Source organism: Pseudopipra pipra, chromosome 6, assembly GCF_036250125.1.
Source record: "Pseudopipra pipra isolate bDixPip1 chromosome 6, bDixPip1.hap1, whole genome shotgun sequence".
NCBI lineage: Eukaryota > Metazoa > Chordata > Aves > Passeriformes > Pipridae > Pseudopipra > Pseudopipra pipra.
Window position 1 is genome coordinate 58,729,880 of NC_087554.1, and position 20,615 is coordinate 58,750,494.

Genomic DNA, 20,615 nt, shown 5'->3' on the forward strand with positions numbered 1-20,615 from the left:
ACTTCCACCCTACCAAAGAAAACTTATATCTAAACCTTCAGCCACTGGTAGTCTTGGCTGGCCAACCATGTATAATTAATGCAAAACCAAAGCGGGAGGATGATCATTCCCACTTCCCATAGGCTGGCAAACCAAAAGATTTGGATCACTTTAATAGGCCCTTAAGAGACACAGGAACAGCATAATTTCATCCGTGCCTGAGTGCTTCAGCACAGACACAACATTGAATTGATGGCAAAAGTGTGTGGCAGCAATTACTGCCATGAGAGTTGCTCTGGAAAGAAACACAAAAAATTCATTTAACTCCCGCACTCGCCGCCGTAAGTTAATTTGGACATGCCATATTCCCAGCACAGTTATAAATTTAAAAATAAGCACAGCCAGGGCTGTAGCTGGAGAGGGACTGGATGGTGCAACCGATCAAAATGTGCTCCAGAATATACCAGAGTGGAGTTTACAAAAAGCTGCCTTTTAAATCTTATGCCTACGATCTATTTCTTTCTGGAACAAAATACGGTACTTCCTGCCTACAATATGAAGTGAGTCATAATATTGCCATTCTGCTCCCAGCACAACTGGAGCATACCTATGGTATGAAGTGGGAGAAATATTTGGCCAAGAAGAAAGCTCCAGAATTTTTTTTTAATGTACTGTCAAGACACGCTTAATAAATGGAGAGTATTCTTTCCATATTGCGTAATTCCGACTTTCCTCATTCTGGGGTTGTTTCAGCAAAACACGCAAGTGTGTACTTATCTTTAATGAGTGTTTAAGCCCAGATGACTGTAAACATACATAGGGGAAGGACTTTCCTTCCCATGCACGGGGGCAAACACAGGCTTACACCTGCATGGGGGCTGAATGGAGTCTCGCTGGCAGATATGGAAGGTGGCCCTTAGTGGCAGAAAGCACGGGAACTTGCTGTGGTCCACAGTCCACTCGTGTGGGAATGGACTCAGCAAGGCCGGGAGAAACAACCTGAAGGGGAGTAAAGAGAAAGCCTGGCTGCCCAGCTGGAAAGGCTTTTGCGCAGAGGGTGAAATCCCTATCTCAAACATAAAAACAGGCATGTTTCCTTCAGTAGAATGGATTCCATTCCGTGTCTACAAACAGACGCCAAAACAAAAATCACAATGTGATGGCTGACTGGGAACTGTTTTATCAAGGGAAACAGGGATTAAACCTTGAACTCTTCCAGGTGAAATATAAGGGCAGAAGAAACTTTTGAGCACACACGAGGGCAGGCGGGGTGGGTTGTGGGTAAGGCTTTGGTCCGTGACACAGATGATTTGGCCGTGATTCCTGCCCTGCAGCTGTGTGATCCTCCCAAGCCAGTGTTTCCCTCCAAACAAAATGTGAGTATTGACACAAACCTGCTTTTATATAAAACCTGTGAGCCCTCATGTATTGCTGTGCTTATACTAGGGACTGTTTATGGGTTGAACTTAATGTTTACTTAATATATCCTACTCCTTGATGTTAAATTCTGTTACTATTAACTGCTGTGATGCCTGCTGCCTGCAGGGCTTTAATGATCAAGATAATCTAAAATAACAGTGGTTCATTTTATTTTTAAGCATTCAATAGCATGCAGTGAATTGTTTAACGTTGGGCAGCATATGCATTATTATGCTGTGCTTATATATGAAGTGTGTTTTTTGACCAAACAGCCCAGAAACTTCTATTGCTCTTTGTAATGAGAGCTCCCAGAATTGGAGAGCTGATGAACATTTGAACCCTCCAGTGTGTGAAATAATAATGGCCAGCTGGTGCCATTTCAGTGGGGAAAGCAGTGAGCAAATGGCAAAGATATGAGATTTAAATCTTGTTTAAAGCGTGCCACTGAGGACCACTAAGAAACTGGTTTGGATTTGTTTTAAGAGGATTTCAGAACAAAGGGGCTTCTCAAAAATCTCTGCCCTTTCAGAACAGCAACATTCCTTTCCACATGCAGGATCTTTGGACTTTGAGTTTGGGAGCAGATTTTGGAAAACACATGGATTGACCACTACTGGGACCCTCTGGAGAAATTAGGATGAGAAAAATGTCAGGAAATGCATGCCTATATAACTCCTCAAACTCACTCCCTTCAGCTAAAATGCTAAATTGTTGCTGCTATGTTCATAAGGCAGCTTAGGGTGTCTGAGCAGACTCTTTGTTATTTAACAAACAGATGGCTGGAGTCAGACAGGTTATATCTACCTGGTCAATGATGCATTGGTATCCAGAAAGCCAGTGCTAAAGTAACCTGAGGATGAGTTATGGAAAAAGTATGTCTTCTTGTAATGACAGGAAGACACCGGGGACAAGTTAATTCGATCCTATGAATAATTTCATCATCATAAGCTTACTGTTCACTTTGTAATTACAAAGTGAAAGAGTATTGTCTGGGTTGTATTCTTTTGAACTCAGGGCCATATCCTTTAGCCTCTGCTGCCATGTATGACTATGTTTCCTCCCTTGGAAAACGCTCCTTCCTTACCTTAGGGTATGTGGATGATGGGAAACCACAGAGTGTTTTTTCTTTCCTTCTTAAACATTTTTCTTTGGAGTTTTTCCCACCCCTGTTCCTTCAGACATATTGATCTCCCTAAGCTTACTTCTTCCTAGGAGATGATCTGTTTTCTTTTAAGACAGCTACAGGTCTGGGAAACACATACTCTGGTGTCCAAGAGGGCAGAGGGAGGTATTTCTAGAAATAGCAAGATGACAAACAAACCGCTAGAAGTTCTAGTCTTGGCTACCTTACTATAAACTCAGCGCACAGATCTCTCTTTTTTTTCTTTTTTTTTTTCAGAACTGAGGTTTCCCATGTGTCAATGGGTGGATATAAATCCCAGCAGATGTCGAAGAGACATCTGGAGTGTATCCATTGCACTCGCCATGTCAGTGATCATCTCCCAGTTACCACAGATTTTTGCTGAGCTAAGGGAATTTGTGGCCTTCCCTCCAACTGGATGATTGCAAAAATTGTGATATATCTGACATCCTCTTCTACAGCCACTAAGAGTCTCTGATACTGATACTCCTCCTTAGCACTTGTGTTTCCCTAGGCAAAGGTTTAATGGTCACCCAAATGAGCCATTCTATAAACTAAAGGGTGGGTGCTGAGGGACGGACTTGTTGCCATCCTGCAGGGAAGACCCTGATGTCTGTGGCCCAACTGTTGGCCATGGAGGAACTGGGAACGTTCAGCAGCTCAGGAAGCTGCATGAGAGGATTTGAACCTCTTGGGAGTCAAAATGAGGGGAGAGGATTTTCCAAGGAAGCCAAAATGTTCGTTTTCAAACTGAATTTGAGTGGGGTCTCAGCTCTACAAGGTGGCTTCAAAACCCCTGACCTAGTTTTGATTAAGAGGTGGAAAGATGTGTTTTTCATCCTCTCACATCTGGCCATGGCCTGAGGTGCCCAGGCAAGAGAGAAAACTTTTCCAGCCAACTGCATATTTTTCTACCCTGGGAACAGCTCCATTGTACAGGGCGAATGCCAAAGTCCAGTTTCCTTCTGGGCTTTGCACATTTTTTGAAGCTGGTGTTTATTTTGCCTGATCTGTCCGGACTTTCTGGTTCCTGTTACTGTTCTCTCCTATTGTTGCTGGTGAACTCTGGCCCTTACCACGATTTTGGTGGAGTTGCCTTTCTCTGAGCAGGTATATGAGAGATTTCCCAGTACTGGAGATGTGGTATCTGTATTTCCCTACTGACCAACCTCTTTTTCTTCTGTACATACTATTACAAAACATGGAGAGAAATAAAGCTCATTTATGAGCCCCTGTAATTAACAGGGGTTGCATCTGTGAAATGGTGAGAGACATTGGAGGTGTTGGCTTTGCTTAGCAAAAGGCATCTGTGAAATGATTTTGAGGAAAATTTGCTAAAATGGAAACTATAGGTACTTCTCCAATTGCTTGTATAAATTAATATAGAAAAGAAAGGAATTTGGGGAAAAAATCCCCAAACATATGGTTGCTTTGTCATCTAATTCTTTTACAAAAATAAATCATGCAATTATTAATATATGGACATTTCCCTGCATGTCCTGCAAATATATAAGCGGAAAATTGATATTTCCTGCTTGAGAAATTATCTATTGTGTGTCATAAATATCTGCATTCTGATTTCTTGGGATCTTAGAATTTTGCACAGAAATGCATTAAGGAAATTGCCTGCTTTCCCCCCTTATTTTATTCATCTACTTGTTGGCCTTTTATTGTATGTCACACATTCCTTCACTTCAAGGGTTTCCTGACTTAGATTTGTTTGGCCCCAGCTCTGTGAGCCTTCCAAAAACCAGATGAACCCAACGGTTTGTGTGAGCATAGCTAACCTTGAAAAGGACTGTCTAAAATTCTATTATTTCTTCCTTTTTCAATATCAAAATGTATTTACCACGATTTCCTCATTCTGAAGACCGTCAGACTAAAAGCCATGTATTATGGCAACAGGCATAAATATTTACAACTAATAGAGACTACATCTAATTTTAGGTACCCACACCCACCGTGCTCACTGGGAAAGGAAACCAGTCTCTTTCAGGTTGTGCTTCCAGCTCTTCTAAGGAAGAAAATCCATTAGGCTCCGTCGGTAGTGCCTTCTCATTATTTCTGATGTCTCTGTTTTATTTCTTGCCTGACAGCCCACAGCAGGAACACATTCAAAAGGGTGGTCCATATATGAAATCTGAAATTCAGTGGTCCTCAGACACCCCAAATGAACTTCCTTAGGTCAGATGTAATTCATATGAGAGACAGGATTTTGAGCCCTCCCTTGAGAAGCTCCCGGGAAGGACAGACCTTTTTAGCTCCAGGCTTATGGAATGAATCCCTCCTATCAAATGGCAGTGTCTTGGTTTGTTAATGTGACAGATAACAGAAATGCAGCTCTACAGGAGGGATCCTGAAAGAGATCCGACAGAAACTGGAATATAGGTTGAATTTCAAGTTTAAACTGTTTTTTAAACAAACCAATTCCCCTACCCACGATGGTGTACTTCCTAACTGAATATGGCATAAACTCCCAATCAGGTCCTTTACTGTATATTTCCTCCATAATCTACAAGCAGCATTACCAGAATGTGGTCACAAACACCTCCCTCCATGTCCACTGGGCATCAGAGGTGAAGTCCTTGTTCCACCTTCCCTAACTTTGGGGACCACTCACTGGAGCGAGATGGTGTCTGGCAGGGGGAAGATGTACTTTGCAAACTTTTGAGAGTGCTTGGGCTAACTTCCTTCTTCTGGGAATCAAACCTATGTGGTCTTATAAGTTAGAAATGTGAATTTATTGGACAGTAATGTGATGACAAAAGTTGTCAAAGGAGAAGAGGAGAAAAAACTCCTCTGACTGTACCAGAGAGGGTAAAACCATAATGAGTGACACTCAGTTCAAAGACTGTTTTCCTTTCTCCTAAGCGCTTGCCTGGCTCTGCCATCAGGTTTGCCAAGGCTTGAGAGGATTGCCAACCTCTCCCAGCTCTTTGTATTGAGAGAGCCCAAAACCACACCTGAGCTCACGCTATTTGAAGCACTGTCCTTGGAATTTTTTGTCTTTGCTGCGCAAACATTTCATTTACAGGAAGTGGGAGTAAGCCTGCCCTTGGATAGTAATGACTGCAATACAGTAACTGTAAAATGGATAATAACAGCAACCAACTAGAACTGGCCAGGGGGATGATAATTCAGCTTTCCGACAACTTCTGAGGTTTTACAATTTGTTTTCATTTTACAATGGAATGAAAACAAAACCTTCAGATATTATGTTTTCAATTTGTGTCTTTTTTGCTGCACTGTCAGAAATAACCAGAGGGCCCTGGACCTCAAGAATTTGTCCTTTCAAGTATTTAAAAAATGTGTCAACTTTCATGAATCAGCATTTTCTCTTGGTGGGACAGTTCATCAAAAATGCTCCGGCCAGAACTTTTGCTAACCCTAAAAGTTCAAAATTATGAGTCATATTCCCCAAAACATATTTGCTACAAGTAATTTGGTTTATGATTTATAGACTGTTTCTGGACTGTCCCCTCTTAAACATACCTTTCCCCTCCATCCTGTAAGGATGTACATTTCTTTACCACAGTCCTCCAGTCCTTCTCTCCTATTTACTTGGGTATTTTTTGGTTCTCATGCAGCTCCTTGGCTCGTTTGACCTTCTCTAGTTTACGCACAAGCAGCAATGCTGAGATAATGTTTTTTGTGGAATGCTGTGGCAGGGGTTTGCCAGGAAAGGGGTGGCTGCCGGATGGTCTCTGGAATGGAGAGTGGTCACTGCGGGGTGGTCCCACTACCCTCCTGCAAAGCCATGTCTGGCTGCTTGCTGGTTCTCACTCATCTCAGATGGCATTTTCCATGAGCAGAGCTGACATCTGTCAGAAGGCAGGAACATCTGCTCCCATGCCCTGGTCAGCTGCAGCCCTCGCTGGCTCGGCAGCACTTGAGGAATCAGAGGGGACACACGGTAACAATTATCACTCAGTGCTTGTGGGGCAGCTGCTATGAGTGCAATGTCTGGGGTTGGGTTTTGGATCCAGCTTGCTCAGAGGTGGCTCTGCAGGACCCCTGTCTAGTTCTGGCCAGCTCCATGTCCCATGCTGTACCCAGGCAAGCTTTGGAAAGACAAACTGTCTTTTTTTTTTTTTTTTTTCTTCAGCATTTCAGGTGGAAACACCCTGTTCATTGAGGGAAAAAAAAGCGACGTGGAAAATAAATACCAAAAAAAGGAAATGTGGCTGTTTATTCTGAAAGCTGGAGGGAGCTGTAGAAAGGAGATCAGGACCCGGAAAGACTTAATGTGATAAAAGGTACAAGGTGCTCCCTAGTTGGGTGATCTTTGTATGAATTGTCTCATGCACCTCACAAAGACATACCGTGAATGCATTCAGTCAGGGACAAGCTTTGTGTCCTCAGGAGTTTCCACCCTGTTGGGTGTAGTCTCAAAATACTATTTTCCTTGCAAAATTGTTTTAAGACTTGTATTATTACTTTTTTTCCAACCTCTCATGTTCATGCATTTAAATAGAAGTCAGGGGGAGAGAAACCCAGTTTGGAGCACCATATGGGGACAACACAAGTTATTGCTGTTCCACCATTATCTTGGCACAGATCTTTGTCAAAAATTACTTCAGATTTGGGACTTCATCTTGTATTCACACTCCCTGTTGCTTCTTCCTTCCTTGGAAGCATCAGGAGGGACTTATGGTATTGCTACAAGGAGCTCTTTACAGGAAAAGAAATAAATTGGGCAATATGATTCAAATAATGGAAGAATGAATTATTTCACCATTTTAGCAGTTTCCCAGGAGGGAGACTAGAGGGAGAAAATGCACTTAACACTCTGAAATATTAAAATAACAAGAACCACAGCAACCTCACCCCTCTGGATTTGAACCAAACTGAATGGTTTAGGTAAATGCCTAGCAGATCTTCCAGTGGCACAGTCCATCAGAGACTATTTCTATGTGTGGCAAGGGAAATTCTCTGTATTAATGATATTACAAACTGGCTCAGCTAATTTGGACTTCTTCTGTAATGCCTGTTTTTTGGCAGATTAGCTGAATATTTTTTGGAATATGAACTCCTTTTTCAGTGTCGAGTTTGATCCTGTTTTCATGGATGATATTCCTGGAAAATTACTTTCTTAAAGCTGTACTTCACATATATTTTTTTAATGAGAGATGTTGCAACCTTGTGTTCCTGGAACAGGCTTAAAATATTCTGAGCAGTAACTAGAAGGTAATGGGATGAAGGGAATTGTTCTTCATTTTTGCAATTTACTGGTTACATTCCTGGCTACACAGAACAAAGGAAAGCTGCACTGTGGAGGTAAAAGGCCTTTCTAAGAGCTTAAATAATAACATCCAAATGCCTTCCTAGATGTTGTTCATGCTTTTGCTGAAATTCTTAATGGCAAGTTTTCAGTGAGCAAAAATGGGATTAAACTAGAAAGAAATCCCAAGCAACTCTGTAGCATCCTTTGTGGTTTTGGTATAGCTGAAAAGGTTTATGTGCAGCTATAACTAAACAAAAATAAAGATGCAGCTTCCAAACACCTCTCTAGAGGTATTTGCAGATACACCACGAACCCTCAGTGGTGTTTGTGTGCCCATGTGGATCCACTTGGGAAGCAGCATATTACAACCCAACCTGTCTAGCAGTGCTCTCGTCCAAGCTGGAATGGACAACATGAATTCCTGGGCATTACTTCCACAGGCCATTTCTTGGTATATATAGCATAAAATAGGTGGTCTCAGGAGGTGTTTTCAGTGTGAGTTTGTTCTGGAGCTGAGATTCTCTGGTGGAAATGCCTCACCCTTTAAATGAAAAATCAAGCATTTCGGCTGCTTGTGGACAGGCTCTCAAGCAACAGGGCTCCCAAAATTAGCCAAGATGTAGACTACACACCCAGTTATCGGAGGAAAACATGCTGAAGTAAGTTAACCAGTTCTGAAATGGAGCTGGGGGGATTGCTCGGAAACCAAGCATGTCCTAGATGGAGAGGGTACGGCCTGGGAGGACACAGCAGCTGGATAGCTGCCCACTCTGGAACCAGAGTATGAGACAGCTTGTGAACTTAAAACACATTTTCCAACCTTATGGGATTGTCCTTAAAGTCTGTTCTCAGCAAAGCAGAGTACTATTGTAAATAGATGCTCTTTTTGCCCCATCTCCCAGGGGATAAAAATTAATGTTATGTTTAAACATGTATGTTTTCCCACTCATTGCTGAAGCTGTTCTTTTCCTTAAAGTATGCAGAAAGCCTAGCATGAGCAGATATGTTAATACCATTACTTCAAAGTTATAGCTGGAGTCTGTGCCAGAGAGTCTTTAATAGGAGACGTGGCCTCTGTTTGCAGGGGTTGGAAAGTAGTTTTAGTGAGTCATCTCAGGCATCCTCCTGCACTGTGGCAGGACCTTTCTGTCCAGCCCCTCTGCACAGTCCTTTTTAACTCTTTCAGATGCCTAAATGCTGGCTCCTGTGCTCATCCCTGGGACTACTATTTCCATGAGACTCTTGCACACTGTCCTAAACCAGGAGTGAGGATGCTGGTACAGCGCTGTGCTGCTCTTCCCCTCCTGCCCCAAACCATCACCCTCCTGACTATGCCTCCTGTGCCACTGTGCTTGGGAATATTTTTACAGTTGTCGATCTTCTTCCTTTGGGAGTTTTCTCTTTTTCCCAGTGCTTCTCCTGTCAGTGAAAGTTTTTTCCAGCCTTTTTTTCCCCTGAGGCTGGTTGGCGCATTTTGTATTTATGGATTCATTGCTGTGCCAGCTCCTGAGTTAAAAGGCAACCCTGGGGCAACCCCAGTGCTGGATTTGCTGGTGCACTGGACACACACTGAATCTGGGGATCTGTGTTAGCTGAAATAACAAGCTCTCATGGCCTTTCATGACCTCCCTTTCCTAGGGATCCCAAATGTACCACCTTAGCGATGGAGACTAGGGGACACCAACTCCCGAGTGCCTAAAGATGGTACTGTGTCCCCCAGGACCCTTCCAAGCCATCTTCCCTACTCTGCCATAGGACCTCCCATGCCCACAGTGATAGCTGTTTAAGAAGAGGGCTTTGCTCTTGTTCCTAAATCTGTGAGTATGTCTGCTACACAACAAATGCTCAGGAGAAGCCATCGCTGTGTAATGAGATCTGCATCTGTTTCCAAAAGAGATCCAATCTGAATCCAAAGGTGGTAGCAGCCACACAGCTGGGCTGTATCCCTGGGTCCTCCCTCATGCTCCTCACCTGGCTGTATCCTCACTGCTAAGACAAGAGGGATGGTGCTTGGGATTGCAGTGAGGTGAAATGGTTCATTCTCAGATCTGGGAGAGCTTTCCTGTCCACCTGGGTACACGGGAAAGCCATTGGCTGACGAATGAAACTTGAGCATTTTAGCACATGTACAGGTTGCACATAAAGTCTAGTCCCCAGATTCAGCCAAGGCTTCTGGTAACACAGCTTGTCTTGGCTGAGAGACTTCTGACTTCAAATGCAATTAATGGTTGATATTAAATAAGGTGAATCAACTTTTTTTTTTCCTAAGCTTTTACTTATTAGGCATTACTTCAAAATTAATTTTCACTGTTATTATTTGGGGGAAAAAAGGAGATGAATACTAGTTCAATAATCTAGTTTAGAATTCATTCACTCAGTACCTCTTGGCATAAAACATGGGGTGAAAATTCATAACACTTCCATTCTTTAGTAACATATTCCCTGACGTAGCTGGAAGGCCCATAACTTCAGGTAAAGAAAAATATAACTGACAGGATACTGATGAGTGGTGACTCCTAAAAGCAGATGAGAAATATAATAATTTGGATTTTTTTCATTGCAAAGATAAATAATGATTTGACAAGAGATGTCATTACTGTTTAATGACTTTATCCGAACAGAACAATTGAAGGAAATATGTTTGCTCTTCCTCATCCCTTGCCATTTCCATGATGTCATTAGGCCTGGCCATAACAACTGGAAAGTTAGAATGTATGACTGGCACTGCCTGCAGGGCAAAATACACACAATGATGCACAGTAGAAATGATATGTATCACTAATACAGATGTCAAGGTATCAAGGTGTATCAAGAGAACAGAATATGAGAAAGTAGTTTTAGTGGAGGTGTTTTGCATTGACTTAATCAGTAACTAAACCCTTTCTGCCACATCCTGCAGAAATGAAGTTTTTACATTCCTAGGAATTTGGGTTGCTTGGATTTCTTTGCTAAGTTTGTTTTTTCTTTCTCGCACGTGGAACATCTTCTGTTGGAAACCATCTGCCTGGCTGCCAACGTGCACCTGGTCTGGCACTACCTGTAAGCGGCTTTGCCCCCTTGTGTGGGTGGCTGGACACATATACTGAGTCAATTATTGATTTTAAGACAGTGGATGTGATATAGTTCAAGCTGTAGAGATTGTCCCTCAAGGGCCAGAGGCAACAGTTCCAGTTTTGGTTTTCTCAGTTGATGTCACCTCCTGCAAAGTTACACTGACGAGAAGGGGAGGAAAAGACTAGGACTGACTAACTTGGAGCAGTGGAGAAAAAAAGGGTTATTTTCTCATTGCTACCACTGCTAACCCTTTTTGTGATCCAGACAAATCCCTCCATTTCTCTTTGTCGCAGTCCATTGATGCATAAGCAAAATTTCAAAATCTGCCCATCCATATACCAGAAGAATCACTCCAAAAAGTCCCTTTCCATAGGTCTGAGCACAAGGGTGCCAAATCCACAGCCTAATGTCTTCCTCTCTGACACAGCGGTGAGCAGCTTTAAGATGATTTGCCATTCATCAGACCAAATGTAGGTCTTGTCCCGGACTCTTAACAGAAGATGGTGTCAGCTCACTTCTTGCAGAAGGCTTTTTCATTAGCCTGTGATAGCACTCAATCTCCCTGATATCTGATCCAACCTCCTTTTTTTGCAAACCTTGTTAAAATTTTGTCCTCAGGAACTTCCATAAAGCGATAAGTCCTTGGGTTAATCACATACCACGCAAAGAAATATTTCTTTTTAAGCCTTTTCACTTTTCCATCTTTCCAACCCATTCCCTCAGGCCTGTGCCTGACCTTAAGAAAAATCCCATCATTCTACACCCAAACCACCAATACACATTCAAATGGTCTAACTCCTCTTTCAGTGTTCTTTGTGATTCCCCTTGCCCTTCAGACACCACATAGCTAATACAAAAGAGTAGACAGAGGGGCTTAGGTGGAATTTAGGCTGGATAAGTCTGGATAAAAGTAACATGGCTGCTTCATCTACTCCTCTAATTCCTGGCACTGTCCTTCCTGATGTGTGCTGTAGTTTGCTTACTTTCTACATCTAGTTTTCAAACTGCAAATGTCATTCATGGTGCAGTGTTTGTCCCCTGCTGTGTTTGATGCCCAAGGGCACCCACTGACTGATACTGGCTGAAGAAATCAGTTCTCTGCATTGGGCTGCTGCAGCTTCTGGGCTGTCAGTGGAGTCCTGGGTGGGGAAAGGATTGGTGCAGAGCTCTTTTGAGCCTCTTTGTAGCATAAAGCCAAAATAAAATCAAACCAGGAATGGCAGCAGCACTAAGAGAAGCTGTATGACAGAGGCAAAGGTAGGAAGCAGCTCAGGTGCTGCAGGCTCGTCTCCACTCACAGCCGGAGGGAGACAGGGGACAACGGGGACTTTGTCACCACAGCACTCAGAGCACTGCTGCAGAAACCATCTGCCCTGAGAAATAGGATCCCAAAGCATGCACACACCTCTGTCTCCATGGGTTTCAAGTGGATTGTGCACCCGCAGGACAATACAGGGATGTGTGTGAGGAAGAGATAGGAGCGATAGTTATCTCGAGTCTTTGCACGCTGCAAAACACCTTCAGAAGAACAGGGCCCTAAGATGCTTGGGGGTGTATGTGGTGCCTGTCTCATTTGAAAGGGGACTAACAGTGGTGATTAAGGAAAAAGGCACCTTTTTGGTATAAGGACTGTCCAGGCTTCCTGGATGTGAAAAAGCCTTAGGATCACTAGATCACCTCTGACTTGTGTGACTCAGGACTCAGAATCAAACCTTCTGTGGAGGGGCTAAGAATAAGTGGTTCTGTAAAATTCATCTTCAAAAAATTCAGCCATGAAAACCTTGGAATTGCACTGGTGGGTTTCTGTTGTATTGTACCTCGAATGTTTTATTGAGATCCTTGTTTTATTCTGGATGATACCAGGAAAATTGGCAGAGAGTCAGTGCTTTCTTGTCTCAGTGATATAGTTCAAATCTGTACCATCAAAACTGGATGAACATTAAAAGGAAAAAAACCAAACCACAGCAAACATCCATGCAAAGAAACATCACAGCTCTCTTTCAGCGCTATTTATAGATATTTCAGTTTAATGACCCCAAACATTACATGAAGGGTTTCTCTAATGTGCTACCAAGACTGTTTATAGGAGACAACTGTCTCAAGAATGTGGTAGTGTGAAGACTCCCATGCCAGCACTCGTGCAGAAATTGCAAATCTCCTTGGGCAGTCCCTTCCTGTCTAATGAAGATTCAAGAGGGGCAAAAAAAAAGGGATTGTATAGGGTTTAAATCATCACTTACACACCATGGCAAGCAGAGATGGGTTGAAACCAATGTGCAATAGCAATCAGTTAAAAGTGACTATCACATCAAAAGCATGGACAGATGTGCTCTCATGCCTGTAGCTGGAGAAATTTGGGATGTTATGGCTCCCATCTGGTTTCTTGGCTGGTGGTTCCTGCCCCATGGGGAGAGGCTGCAAGGCAAAACTGCTTGGTGCTGGGCCTTCCTCCCTTGGGTGCTCCTGCCTGCCCCAGGACACAGAGCAACTAGCCATGAGCAGCCCCATGATGAGTGATAGCCCACTTCCAACTCCTCCCTTTCGTGGGAGGACACAAGGAACAGGGATTTGAGTCAGTGCTCTGGCATATAGACAAAATATAATAGATTTATGGATTTGCACAGGTACAAGCTGGCAGCTCTGGGCAACAGTAGTAGTACTGCCCCTATGCTAATAAAAATGCCAGAGCAGGAGACTCTCCCTTCTTACTTGGCTTGTCTGGCCAGCAAGGTTGGGATCACTCCTCTGTGAAACTGGTGAGTGCTCCAGCCCGCTTCAGTGCAAAGTCAGACAGATTACATTGAATCATCACTAAAGAACAAAAAAATGTGTCTCCTAACAGTAAGTAATGTCTGTCTTCTATATTGCTTTTTATTTACAGAGCTTCAGTCAGGGCTGAGCTATTCTGTATGCTATTCATTAGCTGATCACATGCCACTGCTAATTTTTTTCAAATGGATTCACTATTTATAAATATTCACCAGTTTGTGCCGTCACACGAGGGGAGGGAGGGACATTTTTACACCATCTACTTTTTGCAGATGCTTTGCAGTTCTCTTTTGGAGGGACTGACCTTGCTCATTTACCAAAGATGCAACTTTGGCTTTTAAAGCTATTTGTATGGTACTCATGTCTGCACTGTGCCTAAACTAGACAATTTAGTAGTCACAACCCTCTTCTCCTCAGACTGCAACCATCTAAGGAGCCCATTCACCTTTGTCTGCTCAATGGGCCAAGTTAGTTGCATGCCATTGTTACTGCTCCTCAAGCATTGAGGGTTTTTTTACATAAACAATGCACTTTGGAATGGAATAGAATATTTCCATTTGGAAGGGACCTACAGTGATCATCTAGTCCAACTGCTTGATCGTTTCAAGGCTGACCAAAAGTTACAGTAAGTCATTAAGGGCATTGTCCAAATGCCTATTAAACACTGACAGGCGTGGGACATTGGTCTCCTCTCCAGGAAGCCTAAATATAGATTTTAGGGTGAATAAATGTCATGCTAAAAATTGCAGTGCTTTTAGGCTTCATGAATATAAAATGGGATGCTTGGTGGCTGTCTAAGAAACAAATAACACACATCTCCCTTCTGTATTTCACAGAGCAAGTAGGCTAACTTTGGTACTATTAAACAAACTCTGCTGGTAGTTGAGTTGAATTTTTTTCTTGGTCCAACCTCAGCCCTAAATAAACATGTATAACCTCACATAACTAGACACAATACAAGTCACTCTGGCTGAGAGACCTTTGCTCACGGAAAATCAGCATTTGATGTTCAAAAGACAGAATGGAACCAGCATGTCAAAGCATCTACTCACTATCCAAACAGTCCCCATTGTTACAGTTATTGCCAGTAATATCCTGTTTGTCACTGGGATAGCACTTTGCTTCGCCTGCCCTAGAAACAACCATTTGCCTCGTGGCTAAACACTTCCAGTGTGGGACTTGGAAATTCACCAAAGTAAGAAAACCTACTCAGGGCTCTGGCCTCCAACAAAACCTCTCCAAAATGCCTTGAGAAATAACCAGACTCATGAACTTCCATACATCCAGTGAAAGAAACCATTTTCACATCCAAGTAATAAATTTGCCCTCCCCATCTGTCTGGCATTGCTCTGAACCTACTCTACGTGCATCACACCCCAACCCTGGCAACAGGCCCTGAAGAAATTTGGTTTTGTGGACTGTGGGTGAAATCTGTGGCAGAATATTACTAGTGTGGAGCTAATAACTGGTTTGGAATTTTGTACAGTGCAGCTGCATCTGTGGTGAAACACCAACAGCCTTTCGTCCCAGGCATTGCCGTATCCAGTTGTAAATGCTGTGTGAGTTACCTATAGGAATATCTGTTCCTTCCCTAAGTGAAATTCAGCTACTGTATTTTAGATTTTCTTAGAGGTAGGTTGGTCCCAAACTTTATAAAGTGGTTTCAAGCCCTTTCATGTGAAAGGCACAGAATAAATACTGTACAGATCTAACACTGTTGGAGCTCAGCCCTTTGAAACACTGGTTGCTTCCTCTGGGCCACTCTTGTCACTATGTCCACTTGCTTCACCTGTTCCATGAACACCTTTCCAGGGAAAGAACTAAAAAGGTGCAATGCAGCAGGGCAAGTACATGTAGCTGGTGCTTTGGGGCCATGAACAGTTAATGCCTTGGCCACAGCAGTGGTGCAGCTGGAGCTTTTCCCAATGCTGGGCTGGATAGCATCACTGTCTCCCTCGAGTCACTGGAGTCGTGGCAGTGAGAAACTGCTCTGAGATCACCACTGGAATCCTTGATTTTTAATGTTTTCCCCTCCCCCCCTACATTTTCCATTAGAAAGAGGTAAACGGGTAAATGCCCCGGGACTCACAATCAGGTGAGAATCAGAGGAAGCACTTGCTAACACACTACCGCTGGTAATAACTCCTGGGTCGAAAACCTTCAGTGGAAAGTGCAGCTTTGAAAATATCTGCAGCAATTTAATTGCTTTTGAAAATTTCCAGCACAGAAGGACTGAATCTAACAGTTTCAGCTTCTTTGGGAAAGCTGAAAGAGTTGCTTTCAGCAGGGACAAGGGCAAGGGTAATTTACCCCAGTTCCCTGGGGTAAATTCAAAAGTGATATACCAGAGTCTCCAACACCCTGCAGGATCTGCCCATGTATGAAGCCTCCCTGTGTGCTGTGGTGCCCATGATGTCCCCATGCCCATGGTACTGCCATGCCACTTCTCTCCACCATGGGTTTTCGTGCAGATAGATGTGGAAGAGGCTGTTCCAACAGAATATCTCAAAGCCTGTAAGCACAGGGATAAGGTTGCCTGAAGTGAGTTCTTTTCTCAGTCAATATCCACAGTATTTGAAATAGGTTATGTTATATTTTAAGCCATGCAATATTTTTATGAGTGGGACCTTTTCCAGCACTCTGCTCTGGAAGTAATTTCTACTGCTCAATTCTATGTGCAGTTTTGTAGTGAAATTGGTTTAATAAATAACGGGATTCCCCAAAAAAATGAAATTCCTTTTTTGATCAATGCTAGTTTTGACCACTGCTTCTGGACAGGATTTGTCTCAGAGTAGCATGTTAATATACAGAGCTATTTTTTCCCTTATCTTTCTGAATTTTCCCATTGAAAATATCCATAGTTTATACTTATGTGCTATCATACTTAAGAAGGCAGATAAGAATAGCTGGAGATATTTTATAGGGTAAATCTTCAAATCCTGAAAATGAAGCTTGATTTAAAAGTGCTTGCATACTGCTCTTACCTGGCACCCAAAGGAAACCAGGACTATGCTTCTTCATCTTTCCATCCTTCTCTCAGTAACTTTTGAGCCCACTGGCAATTTCTGCCACTTCTAACAGAGGAAAGGAAACCAAAGCAAGTCCCTGTGAGTCACCTGTAGCTGAGTAGGGGAGAGAAACTCGGAGTGGTGCCCTCACCAAGTGCCAGCCTGCCTGGCTGGCATCAGTGCCTGTGTGTGCACAGCCCCCATGCATGCATGTGTGTCCCCACACTCACTCCAAACTCACCCAGACTGATGCTTAGGTGGTCTGGCACCAGCTAGTGTGTGGTTTTTTCCATATGCAGAGATATTTGCAGGGCATGAGAGAGAGTGGGAGAAGGGCAGTGGATGCTGGGACCAGCATATTGTAAGGGATGAACAGATCTGAAATTATCAGGGGAAAGTGGGTGCTGTTGCAACATAGGGCAGCCAGGCTCCCTTAGGGATTCTGGCTCATGGAAGTACACATTTACAACACGCAATATTCTGTCTTATATCTTGTCTGTGTAGAGGTTTTCTTCTAAAGAGGTTGTTCAATCTATCTGGTGGGAAAGGCAGAGAATGCAAGTTGCTTGCATTAGAAGTGACGCTGCCCACTCTTGTGGAGGAAAAGGTCTTCACATTTCCATGGATCAGATTCTGCAATTACACAGCTTTCTTGTTTGGCCAGTTCATCTGCTAAACCTGACATGAAGCCAGAATGCAAACAGAGATTTTCCCATTACAGAATACCAAACACATGATAAGCCACGCCATGAAAATTCAGTTTTTAAGGAGGTGGGAAGAGAACGAGCGAAACTCCAACTGCTGCTGCAAGATAAGCAATGAGTTTTGCAGTGCTTCTAAAATCTGTTTGTCAGGGATCTCGTAAACAACAACTGTAAGCCAAAGAACACTGTGAGAAGAAAAACAGTAGAATTTGGGATAGTAAAATTTAAGCAGATGTTTGAGCACCAGTTTTAGTCTATAAACCATCTGTGTGATAACTTTGGACACAGCTGGATAAAGTAAGTAATTGCTACAGAAAGAGGCTGTGAATATTGTACTTAATCTGTGTGTCTGTTCTGCACATCAATGCAGTGAACATCATCAATGATCTTGATTATGTTTGTATTTTTTTCTTATACTACAAATTATCTCACTATAAAGTATTCAAAACAATGACCACTTCTGCTTTCCCTATCACCAAGTTATAGTATTAAAATCTATTTATAGATGGAGTAACAAACGCCTCTGAAAGGACAGTTATATTCCGACAGCACTGAAAGATACTATGCTGGTTTTCTCAAAGTTTACTCTTTAAATAGGATATATTCGCAAAGATTACTCCTTAAATAGGATATAATTATTGTAATTTATTCATCATTTGCCATGAGGCACAAGATCATGACAGCATATATTTTTGTGTGTGTGTGTGTATATATATATATATGGTCTTCATAAGTGCAGACTACAAAGCTCAGAACTTCAAAAACTAACCAAGAATATAGTCGATAGAGTCTGAATTACATTTGTTGTCCCCAAAATCCGGTGGATTTAATGGCACCCCTAACGCTGCTTAGTTGCCAAAACCAAAATAAGAATCAGAAGCAAACAAATAAGTTCTCTGAATAAATCCTGCATTGCCCCAATTTTATGTGCTGCCATCTAAGCTGCCTGGCTACCATCCAGGCCTGAATGACATTCCGGGACAAGAAGTAACCCATGCATCCCTTTTGAACTGTCCTCTCCTCTCCTCGAGTTTTCTTTGCCTCCCACTTGGCTGTCCCACAGCTCTCAATTAAATTTCTTTTTAAAGCACTTTCTTACCTGCATAGTGGTCAAACACAGTGGGGACATACTCCTCCGGGAAGGCATCATTGGCATAACTCATCAGCAAGCAGGTTTTCCCAACTGCACCATCCCCAACCACCACACATTTTAACATCTTCTTGGTGTTATTCCTGCTCCCATCAGTGCAGTTGTCATTTTCTTCCTTGCAGTTCATTCTTGCTGCTGCTGCTGCTGTTGCTGCCGCTGCTCTTGCTGCTCCCAGGACTTCCAAGTGCACATGAAGGAAAAATGAAGTGCGATTGTATTGACTTTTCCTGAGTTTGGAGTTGGGGAGGGGGGGGGCGAGCAGCAAATCTCAAACTCAGGAAATCATAGTAATGTTTCCAGGCTGTCACAGCCGCTTCTAACAATTACCAGATCAGTCAAGAGAATCATCGAGGTAAATAAATTAAATACGTAGAGAGGAATACCATAAAAAAGAGACCTGTCCCGTTTCGTTTGTCCCAGTCAGGAAATCCTCATCCTGGCCGGCAGTTCTCAGTATTTACTGCGACTTCAAAAATATCAGCAGCCTGCGGCTCTGATTCGCGTCTCCCTTTCTCCAGCTGGGACGCAGGAATCAGGGACTCCTGTTAAATCCACTCCATTTTCCATTTCATTTCTAACATGGAGGAGAGCCTGGAGGTTTTTAATGGAGTTTTTCCTTTCTTTCTCCAGCTTGCTGTGTGTCAGGAAATCATGGGTTTCCTGCTGAATTCCATATTAGGATCAGTGGGCTTGTGAAGGGCTGCAAACAATGGGAGCTCTGTGTGTATTTGTACTTTGGAGGAACTCTGCCAGGACATGGAGAAAGGAAAACACTAGAGGTCCCTCTGCAGAATGAAGTTTTCAGGCTTTCTGCTCAATCCCGCGCTCCAGCTGCTCTCCGGGCTGCCGGCACCGAGATCGGCGAGGAGGATTTGGGAGAGGCTGAGGGAGACGCGAGTGTTGGACACGCACGGCCAGGCGGGGTACGGGGAGGCTGCGAACTCTGTCCCTGTCTCATGGCTGCCTGTTGATCCCAGGCACGACCTCCTCTCATCTCAAATAGGTATTTTCTTCCATTTGGGAGGGGATGGGGGGGAGTTGGAAAAGCAGATAGGAGGTGTAGTGGGCAGATAGAGTTTGATGTCAACTCTCTGTGTCTATAGCTCTTTAAAGTACTTGGTTATATGGAATATATGACTGCTTTTTCAATTCAGGCACTCAGAAAGTTTCTCTTGCACTTCCCCTCATCCACTCCAAAAATAAAAAAAAGAAAAAAAAAGAAAAAGACAGATTTTCCCTTGCCTATTGTAAACATGTAAACACAGACAGAGAGAATAAAGTGGAATTAAGGGTTAGAGGAATTAAAAATATAAAAACACTGCATAGAAGTTTGTGAAAAACCCCCTTTGAACGGTATGATTCCTGCCCCCTCCTCTGTTTTGGTCTGGTGTTTCACATGCCTTCTAAGCCTTCTCTCCATTTAAATATACATCAGTCTATATGTACATGAAGGGCTAAGCTCCCTGCTACTTCCACAGGAAAGATTCTGCAATTTCCAGCAGAAATGAGCCAGACATTAACATAAACCCCAGTGCAGCAGCCCAGCACATCCTGCTGGCTGCATTTCCCTTCCACAAGGCTCGAAGGCTTTGAAAGGGGGAAACACCCCCCTGCTGGGACTCCACGGGGAAGCACACCGTGCTAAATGCTTCCCTTGCCTTGCTCATGCCTGGTGAGAAATAAATGCCCAAAACTACTCACAGCCTTGGAGCAACGCACACCTGGAAGTGCAAAGACCAACACAACCCTGAAAAGGAACTCTTTCAGCTCCAAACTGCATGAGCAAAAACAAACACAACCTTCATAATGAAACTCCTTACCCCCAAACCGCACGTCCTTCAATTTTAGTGGTGAAGGGCCAGAGTATACCCACCTGCAGTCTCTCCTGGACAGGCTAAGTCTGTCAGAGCTCTTCAATGATCTATCTGTGCTAGGCCAGCTCTGTACACCTTCCCCAGGAGGTGGCAGAGTCACAGAATCCTATAATGGTTTGGGTTAGAAGGTACCTTAGAGATCATCCAGTTCCAATCCCCCTGCCATGGGACACCTTCCACTAGACCAGATTGCTCACAACCCCATCCAACCTGGCCTTGAACACTTCCAGGGATGTGAACCAGGTAAAGCATGTGAACAAGGGTGAACAAGGTTTGTCTGTTTACCTGGAGTG

The 20,615-nt window shown here is 43.3% G+C and overlaps 1 protein-coding gene across 1 annotated transcript in view; it reads right to left on the minus strand.

Moving 5' to 3' along the window:
• Positions 1 to 19,323, minus strand: part of RHOJ (ras homolog family member J) — a 62,113-nt gene extending 42,790 nt beyond the window's left edge. Inside the window, exon 1 of the mRNA XM_064659420.1 lies at positions 18,398 to 19,323. Within this exon, the coding sequence (XP_064515490.1) occupies positions 18,398 to 18,575 (178 nt within the window). The 5' untranslated portion in view covers positions 18,576 to 19,323. The remainder of the gene's footprint in view (positions 1 to 18,397) is intronic.
• Between the last annotated feature and the right edge of the window lie 1,292 nt (positions 19,324 to 20,615).